We start from the raw sequence: 10,445 nt of genomic DNA, 5'->3' as shown, positions 1-10,445 counted from the left end.
TAGGATAATATCCATGCACCTACAGGGAAGCCCAGTTAATACCACTATTATTCAAATTTACACACCAACCACTAAAGCCAGTGAAGATGAAATAAGAGAATTCTACCAACTTCTTCAATCTGAAATAGATCAAACATGCAATCAAGATGTATTGATCATTATTGGTGATTGGAATGCAAAGGTTGGGAGCAAAGAGGAAGGATCATTAGTTGGAAAATATGGTCTGTGTGATAGAAATGATGCTGGAGAACGCATGATAGAATTCTGCAAAATCAATGATTTTTTTATTTCAAATACCTTCTTTAGACAGCATAATAGATGACTATATACATGGACCTCACCAGATAGAATACATAGAAATCAAATTGACTACAATGCCAAAAGAGATGACGGAAAAGCTACATATCATCAGTGAAAACAAGGTCAGGGGCAGACTGTGGAACAGACCATCACTTACTCATATGCAAATTCAAACTGAAGCTGAAGAAAATGAAAACAAGTCCACGAGAGCCAAAATATGACCTTGAATATATCCCACCTTAATTTAGAGATCATCTGAAGAACAATTTTGGTACATTAAACACTAAAGACCGAAGACCAGAAGAGTTGTGGGATGACATCAAGAACATCATATATGAAGAAAGCTAAAAATCATGAAGAAGACAAGAAAGGAAAAAATCAAAATGGATGTCAGAACAGACACCGAAACTTGCTCTCTAGTGTTGAGATGCCAAAGCAAATGGAAGACATGAGGAGGTACAAGAGTTGAACAGAAAATTTCAAAGGTCAGCATGAGAAGACAAAATCAAATATTACAACCAAAGGTGCAAAGATCTGGAGTCAGAAAACCAATAAGGAAGAACTTGCTCAGCATTTCTCAAGCTGGGGGAACTGAAGAAAAAACTCAAGCCTTGACTTTTGTTATAGAAAGATTATCTGGGCAAATATCCAATGATGCAGAGAGCATTAAGAGAAGATGGAAGGAAAACACAGAGTTACTGTACCAAAAGGAAATGTTTAATGTTCAACTGTTTCAAGAGGTAGCATATGATCAAGAGCCAATGATATTGAAGGAGGAAGTCCAAGGTGCATTGAAGGAATTGGCAAAGAACAGGGCACCAAGAATTAATGGGATGAAAATTGAAATATTTCCAAAAAGTTAGGTGGCAGAAGAGGTACTCACTCATCTCTGCCAAGAAATTTGGAAGACAATTATCTGGCCAACTGATTGTGAATGTGCCCATTCAAAAGAGAGATAACCCAGTGGAATGCAGAAATCATTAGACAATCTCTTTGATATCCCATGCAAGTAAAGTTTTACTAAAGGTAATACAGAAATGGTTGCAAGCATACATTGACAGAGAACTTCTAGAGATTCAAGCTGGATTCAGAAGAGACCGTGGAATGAGGGATATCATTGCTGATGTCCGATGGTTCTTGGCTAAAAGCAGAGAATACCAGTAATACCTGTGCTTTATTGACTATGCAGAAACTTTTGATTGTGAGGATCATGACAAGCTATGGACAACATTGCAAAGTATGAGTATTCCGGAATACTTAATTGTGCTCATGAGGCATCTGTACCTGGACCAAGAGGCTGTTGTTCAAACAGAACATAGGTACACTGAATGGTATAAAATTAAGAAAGGTGTACGACAAGGTTGTATTCTTTCACCATACTTATTCAACCTGTATGCTGAGCAAATAATCTGAGAAGCTGGGTTATATGAAGAAAAACGTGGCATCAGGATTGGAGGAAGACTTATTAACAACCTGCGATATGCAGACGATACAACCTTGCTTGCTCAAAGTGAAGAGGACTGAAAACATTTACTGATGAAGATCAAAGAGCACATCCTTCAGTATGGAATACATCTCAATGTCAAGACAACAAAAATACTCACCACTGGACCAATAAACAACATTTTTATCAGTGGAGAAAACATTGAAGTTGTCAAGGACTTCATTCTTCTTGGATCAACTATCAACACTCATGGAAGCAGCAGTCAAGAAATCAAACAATGTATTGCATTAGGCAAATCTGCTGCAAAGACCTTTTTAAAGTGTTGAAGAGCAAGGATGTCAGCTTGAGGACAAGGTGCACCTGACTCAAGCCACGGTATTTTCAATAACCTCATATGCATGTGAAAGCTGGACAGTGAATAAGGAAGACCATAGAAGAATTGATGCTTTTGAGTTATGGTGTTGGAGGAGAATATTGAAAGTGCCATGGGCTGCCAAAAAAACCAATAGATCCATTTTGGAAGAAGTGCATCTAGAGTGCTCCTTGGAGGCCAGGATGGCCAACCTTTGTCTTTCATACTTCGGACATATTGTCAGGAGGGAACAGTCCCTGGAGAAGGATATCATGTTTGATAAGGTGGAGGGTCAGAGAAAAAGAGGAAGACACCAAACGAGATGAATTGGCCTAGTGGCAGCATCAATGGACTCAAGTGTGGCAACAGTAGTGAGGTTGGCCCAGAATCAGGCAGTGTTTCGTTCTGCTGTGCATAGGGTCGCTATGGGTCGGTACTGACTCAATGGCACCTAGCAACAATAGCAACAACAGCAAGAAACTGTCTGCTCCTTTCACCAACTAGAGAACCACACACTGACTTTTCAATGTGCTTTCTCCAGATATTTCACATTTGATCATGATGTTCTTAGCATTTTTGTTTCTCACTGTGTTGACTATTTTCCAGGTAGGTTTAAAAAAATATTACCTAACATTATTGATTACTTACTAGCCAGGAATTAGGCTTCTATGATGACTAGAAGGAGGATCATGATGGTAATGTGATGTTGTTTCTGGCATTATTCTATATACATGTCTTGTATTAGTCATTTAATCTACACTACTTACCTCATGGTTTACCGTTCTATTCCCCTTCCTTTATGGATGAGAGAAATTGAAGATTAAAGAAGTCGAATAAATTAATTGAGGCGAAAAGAAGGATTCTCTCCCAGGCACTTGTATTACTAGACTTCAAATCTTAGTCATTCCCCTGCCATATCTCCCATGCCGCATTCAAACTATTAATCTTCATTTCATATTTATTCATGACCTTGAAGGAGGATGTCATGACCAAATAGAAAACCTTTGTTAGTCTCTTTTTCCAGAAGTAATGTAGCTTGGTTTTTCTTCACTACTTCACTGCCACTTTATTACCAATTGGAAAGAAAAGGAAAATATTAAAAGCTGTTTGCAATGTAAAACACACAACAAAGACAAGAACATTTCATTGGTTTTGATTTCCTTAAAGTCCACCTCCAAATTAATTTACTTGCTACTCAGGAAACTGTAAGTCAGAAGTAAAATCTTATCCAAGCTTTTCCTTTGCTCCACCACCCCACCCCTCACCCCCTGAATGAAAAGAAAAAAGTAAAAAGTATTCACCTGGCAAGATCTGAATACTTTTGTTCCCTATACCATTTCTACATTCTATATAATTATTATTATCATTATTGAGCTGAACTATTAGACTTAATTATTTAGTCATGAAAATAAGGAAAATCATTTTGAAAGACAAATGTGTGTAAATGAAAATTTTGAGTTTTTGAATTTTTCAGTCAATCATTAACCATTTAAAGTGTCCATATTGTTCAAAAATTAATATACTGCCATAATTAATTCTTTGACTCCAATTGTTGTCTTTCAATTAAAGTTGATTTGATTTATTGTCATTGTAATTGGCTGCTTAGATTATATTTCTAATTTTTCTTTCTTTTTTTCTTTTTTCCTCTTGGAACCAAAAAAAAAAAAAATTAGCTCCAAGTCAGACTGCTACTCTGGTGACACAACCTGTGGTTACCAAGGAAACGACTGTCTGCGTGCTAGAAATGCCATCTCCCTTGCTGGAGGTACCTGCTCTGGCGGATTTCAACCGAGCTTGGACAGAACTTACCGGCTGGCTTTCTCTGCTTGATCGAGTTATAAAATCGCAGAGGGTGATGGTGGGTGATCTTGAAGACATCAATGAGATGATCACCAAGCAGAAGGTATGAGGGGAAAATAAAAGATAAAAGGTGACAGAGATTGTTTTTGAAAAGTGTCATTTCACAGGTCATATGGTCTCCTAGACCATTTCCCACCAATTTTTAGCCACTTTTCTCTTCCAGCAAACACATTACTCTCTCAAATCTATTCAGGCTAAGTGTGATCTAGGATACAAATTAGTGTAATTATTTAAAACAGTCATTAAGTTTAAAAGGATGAAAAATAATACAAGAAAAAATATAAACCTTAAAATATAGTTGGTTTAAGTTAATTCGCTAAAAAACTGGTGTTTAAAAAACTCCATTTAATGCCAAATAAGTAGTTCAATAAAATTGTTTCTATTTGATCAGTTTGTTTTGGCACTGTGCAGCCATAACATATTACAGAATTAAATATAATAATCTAGAGTTGGTTATTATCCAGACTTCTAAGTTGTTTGCGCCAGTTTTCCTCCTCTGATGATACGGATAATTGGAAGTTAGTTATAAATAAAAAGAGGGAAATAACAAAAACATAAGAAATTAAAAAATACCCTGGATTTTTATAGCAGCATTTATGCAATGCCATATTCAAATAAGCATGTTTTTAAATACAAAGATTGCATTTCTCAACCTCATTGGAATCCATTTGTAAAATTATGACATCAGGTGCAAACAGAAGAATACATTGATATACACGCGGGTCGCCTGGCACTGCTGCTGTGTGCCATCTAGTCGGTTCCAACTCATGGTGACCCTGTATAGTGTTTCCAAGTCTATAAATCTTTATGGAGCAGAGTTTCATCTATCTACCACATAGTGACTTGTGCGCTCGAACTGCCTACATTGTTGTTAGCAGCCTGATATATAAGCACTGCGCTACCGTGTTCCCCTAGCTAGACAAAATATATTATTTGACTTTGATTCTTCTGAATGAATAAGGAAAGTCGTTTTGAAAGGTTCGCAAATCAGTAGAAATAATAACTTGGTAGTAAACAACTTCTATCTAATGTACCTTCAAATTGCACACTTCCTTTCTTTGTTATTTGCAGATGATTTGGTTGTAGTCATATCATCTCTGGATCTTGGGTTCCTCTTTAGAGTACAAGGAGCAGAAAATACACATTCACCATGTAGTGATGGATATGTGTGTATACTTAAAAATGTAATCATATGTTGTTGTTTAGTGTTGTTGAGTTAATTCTGACTCATAGCAACCGGATATGATAGAGTAGAACTTTCCCCAGAGAGTTTTCTAAGCTGTAATCTTTATGGGAGAAGATCTTTGTCCTGCAGAGTCTCTGGGTAGACTTGAACCACCAACCTTTAGTTTAGAAGCCAAGCTCTTAATCCTTGCACCACTAAGGATGCACTATATAAAGAAAATGTGTTCTATTGCTTTATAACAAATATTGTTGTTGTTAAGTGCCGTTGAGTCAACTTGCCATTGAGTCGACCCTGCATGGAGTTTCCGAGGAGCGACTGGTGAGTTTGAACCACTGACCTTACAGTTAAAACAGACCTTGAGATCCAGTGCTTATCCTACAGCATCACACAAATATTAGTAGCCACATTTTATGAATAAAAGCAATTGAGACTCACAGATGTCACTCTCCTAGTAAGTAGCAGAACTAGATACGAAACCAAGTCTGATTCTTAAGTTGATGTTCTTACTCACAAATACTGCATGCCATTAATTATTGGAACTATTGTTATCATTAATTCTCTTATGTTGTTGTTGTTAAGTGTCGTCGAGTCAGTTCCGAACCTTAGTGACCCTGTATAGGAATTCCAAGGAGCAGCTGGTGAACTTGAATTGCCAACCTTGCAGTTCAAATGGCTTTGCAGTCTGGTGCATTAACCCACAGCGCCACACCAGAACTGTAATTCATGTATATGTGGCTATATAAGAATTGTGAGGATGACTCAGAACTGGGCAGAATTTTGTTCTGTTGTATATAGGGTCTGTACCAAATTGATGGCATCTAAAACAACATGTGTAGGTGCATTCTGTGTCAGCCACTTTAATGAGCATTTTAGAATTGTGCCAATACTTATGGGAGCGAAGCACATCATTATTTCACAATAGTACACTGAAGCATACCAAGGTTTTCAGAACTCCATTTACCAGAGAAAACTAAACCCCCTGAAAAACCAAACCCACTTACATCAACTCAATTATGACCCCATGTAGTCTGTATACAGCTAGCAGTAGAAACCCTCTGCTTTTTCCCATGGAGTGGCTTGTGGATTTCAACTGCTCATCTTGAAATTAGCAGTCCAACATATAACCCACCATGTGAAACGAGGCAGTATATTAAAATGTTTAAAGCAAGGGTTTGGACTTAGGTTGTCTGATTCAATGTTTGACTCCGCTACTACAGCTTTGTGTGCTTGTGGTAATTTTTCAGTCTCCTTGAGTCTGAGTTTTTCTATCTGTAAAATGCAGATAATGACAGAACTTACCTTGTACCCACCAACTGCTCCTTGGGAAACCCCTATACAGGGTCGTCATGGGTCAGAACTGACTTGATGGCACTTAACAATAACAACTTTGTAGATTGGCATGAAGATTGGATTAGGTTAAGTATATGAAAATGACTTTTGACTGTGTCTCACTGCAAGTATTCAATGATGTTGTGAGGAGCCGTTGAGTTTGTTCTGATTCATAGCAACTTATGTACTACAGAATGAAACCCCATCCAGTCCTACACCACCCTCATAATTTTTTTGTTGCACTTGAGCCCATTGCTGCTGCCACTGTGCCAGTCCATTTCCGTGGAGTTCGTCCTCTTTGTTGCTGACCCATCAAGTAGTGAATACATTTTGGTAATTAATATTAGATACTACAGGGAGGTTTAGGTGCATCTGCCCATTCATGGCATTTGTGTTACGCAAACCACACATCGCAAGATAATATGTGAAAATAAAATCTTTTTATCACAATTCCTCTCCATTTTGCCATTGACAGTCTGGTGTCCTGTAGAAGTTCCTTGCTATTAGAGTGGGAGAGAAAGTACAGTCTTTTGTGATGATTTTATGAGCGTAACCCTTAGAGATCCTCTGTAGTTTGAGGGGTTTTCCTAATATATTTATCTATTAGTGAAAAGTCTAATAATTCGATCCTCCTTCAAACAGATAGTCTTTAAATATAGGTCCAAAATTAATTTAGAGGAAGTGCCATCCATGTCTGAGATCACACAAAGCCAATAACAGAACCTGGATCTAGTAACTTTTTTCCTCTACCATCCTTCATTAACATTATTTATTAAGTTATTTTATATGATATACTTATATTTTATATGCTATAATTATATTTTATATTTTTATATATATCATATATTTCCAATCTCCCTTTACTTGCTTAAGAATAATAATGCCTACACTTGCTTCTTTCTCTCATATTAAAAACTTGCTAGTGAAAACATTGTCAGTTCTTAACTTTTATAGTCTCAATCACTCAATGCTCATGAAAACTACCATAAATAATCGATAAATTAATGTGTGATGAAAACAAGAAAGGTCAGATTCAGGAAGATGTTTACTACCGTATGGGAAAATGAGTATTTCCTATGTTATAATAATCCTGACTTTTACATTTCAGATGTAAGAAATGTATAAACACTGAAATGCTATGAATGCCTATTTATCCATAATTTCATTTAACTGATTTTTCTTGAAATATTACTAAGTTGCTGGAAAATACAGAGTTGAATAATAAAGGAGCACATAAATGAAAGTGGATGGAGGATACAGAGCACATAACACTAAGACAGAGAGAAATTTTAGGATCATATCTAGCACATATGTAGCACCAAAATATATCACTCATTGATCAAGCCTCACATAACAGTGATACTAAGGTGCAGAGAGGAAAACTAACCCACCCAAAGTCAAGTAGTGAAATGACAGCAATGAGACTTGAATATGGACAGTGTGATTCCAGTGTCCCGACCTTAAACCACTAGGCCTTTCTAATTCACTGGGCACGTTTGAGTGATGCTCTGGGGATTAACTTAAAGCAGAGGAAATCTAAGCATGGCAAGAGAGCAGGTGTCAGGAAAATCTTCTTGAAGAATGTAAAACTTATGTCAATCACTGAAAAACAAATCTGAATTAATCAGGTGGATAAAAGAAGGAAGGACAATCTAGGCTGAGGAAACAGACTGTGCTTGTCACTGAGATGGGAAATAACATGATTTCTTCCAGTAATACTGATACCAAGTTGCTAAAATTCCTGGTGTGGTGCTGTAGGATAAGCACTAGGCTGCTAACTTCTAGGTCAACAGTTCAAACTCACCAACGACTCCTCAGAAATCCTATGTTGTTGTTGTTAAGTGCCTTCGATTCGGTTCCAACTCATAGCAACCCTGTACAGGGATTCCATGGAGTAGCTGGTAGGTTTGAACCACTGACCTTGTGGTTTGAAGTCCACTGCTGATCCAGAAGTCTTAGAAACCCTATGTAGAATCACTATGAGTCAGAACCAACTCAACGGCACTTAACAATAACAATGTTAGGTATGTATTATATGGAAGGAAATGATGACATTGGATAGAGATCTGGGAGGTTAGATATTGAAGAATCCTTCCTTGCTAGGCTCAAGCATTTTAATTATGTCCTGAAGTCAGTGTTGTTGTTTAGTGCCATTGAGTTAGTTCTTACTCATAGTGATCCTGTATAGGGTTTCAGGAGTCCTGGTGTGGGATAAGCATTGGAATGCTAACCACAAGGTCAGCGGTTCAATTCCATCAGCCTCTCCTCAGAAACCCTATATAGGGATCTCTATGAGTCAGAACTGACTGGACAGCACTTAACAACAACAATAGAATTTCTGAAGCTGTAAAAGTTTGTAGGAGCAGAAAGCCTCATTTTCTCCCTCAGTGAGACTTATGGGCTTGGACTGCTGACCTTGTAACCACAAGTCCTATTCTTATCCTATAGAGCAACCTTGTAGTGGTCAGTTTTAAAAAAGATACTAGACAGGGAAGTAAAATTGTTGGATATAATTTCGTTGAGACCTGGTATGGTGATATGGTATAAAACACTGAATGGAAAGGCTGGTTTGAACCACAAGCTTGCCAGTTCAAGCTCACCAGCCACTCCTTGGAAAACCTATACAGGATTGCTATGAGTTGGAACCAAGTCAACAGCACCTAACAACAACATTGTTATATACTAGTATCCCAAATATAAGACTCAAGAAGGTCAGCAGTTGAAATCCATCAGCTGCTCCTGGGAAACCCTAACTAGGACTCAATGGCACTTAACAACAACATCCAAATATAAATGTGTGTAACCATTGCAGATGGAGTCCTGATGTAGTACTGTGGGTTAATACATCATTCTGCAAAGTTGTTTGAACTGAAAGGTTGGAGGTTCAAGCTCACCAGCTGCTCCTTGGAAACCCTACACAGGGTCTCTATGGGTCAGAATCGATTCGACGGCACTTAACAACAACAAGAACCATTGTAGACACAACAATTGGTTCTCAATAAAGATAGATAGTTTGATGGATAATATGAATATATGTGATAGGGAATCTGCATGTTTAACAAGGATTCAAATTTGGGGATTGTGATGTTGTTGTTGTGATGTGCCGTGGAGTCGGTTCTGACTCTTAGCGACTCTGTACAGGATTTCCGAGGCTGTAAATCTTTACAGGAGCAGAAAGCCTCATCTTTCTCCCATGGAATAGCTGGTAGTTTCGACCTGCTGACCTTAAGGTTCGCAGCACGATTCGTAACTACTATGCTACCAGAGCTCCTTTGTGATAGTAGCTGCAGAGTAACACAAGTTAGGTAAAATGGTGTAACAAGACATTTTATGACACCAGGAGAAATTAGTAATAAATTTATGAGATTCAAATCAAACCTCAGACGTGCAATGATTGAAACACTGACATCAGAACGAGTGTAAAAGATGTCATCGGAGTCAACTATCCTCTTTGTTAGCTCTGGGTTTTGATTCAAAGGATTCCAAATAACAGATTTGGTTAAACGCTTCAGTTCTCCTTTAGCACAAGGTGTTTAATTAAATTCTTAGTTTAGAAAATGGAGACCTGCTACCATTTTGAAATGTAAATATTAAGTGACTGATATTAAACAAAAGAAAATGGAAGTTAAAATGAATTTTAATTTTCAAAGGATTATAAAATGGGGCCATTTTATAAGCTAAGTGATTGCTTCTATGAGTTGAAACTAATTCAAAGGCACTTAGCAACAATAATTATAAAGAGTAGAAAATATAGCCTCGTAGATTAGAAAAATAGGAATAAGCCTTAAAAACTAATACATACACAAAGGTGGAAGTTTATTTTCTAGAATTGTGAATTAATATCAGATGATGATTTGTAATTTATAGATTCCACTAAAACTCTGCCAAGCTCACTGCAGTCCAGTCGATTCTGACTGTATAGACAAAGTACAACTACCCAACAATTTTGGTTGGCTATTGGCTGCGAACCTTAA

The 10,445-nt window shown here is 37.3% G+C and overlaps 1 protein-coding gene across 4 annotated transcripts in view; it reads left to right on the top strand.

Moving 5' to 3' along the window:
- LOC102838260 (dystrophin-like) overlaps positions 1-10,445 on the top strand; it is a 3,237,302-nt gene that overhangs the window by 2,261,693 nt on the left and 965,164 nt on the right. For all 4 annotated transcript variants that reach the window (XM_006870143.1, XM_006870144.1, XM_006870145.1 and 1 more), the window contains one exon: positions 3,770-3,999. In XM_006870143.1, coding sequence (XP_006870205.1) covers positions 3,770-3,999 — 230 coding nt within the window. The remainder of the gene's footprint in view (positions 1-3,769; positions 4,000-10,445) is intronic.

Source organism: Chrysochloris asiatica, unplaced genomic scaffold, assembly GCF_000296735.1.
Source record: "Chrysochloris asiatica unplaced genomic scaffold, ChrAsi1.0 scaffold00139, whole genome shotgun sequence".
Taxonomy (NCBI): Eukaryota; Metazoa; Chordata; class Mammalia; order Afrosoricida; family Chrysochloridae; genus Chrysochloris; species Chrysochloris asiatica.
Note: the sequence above shows the minus strand (reverse complement) of the source record. Positions and strands in the feature narration are given on the sequence as shown.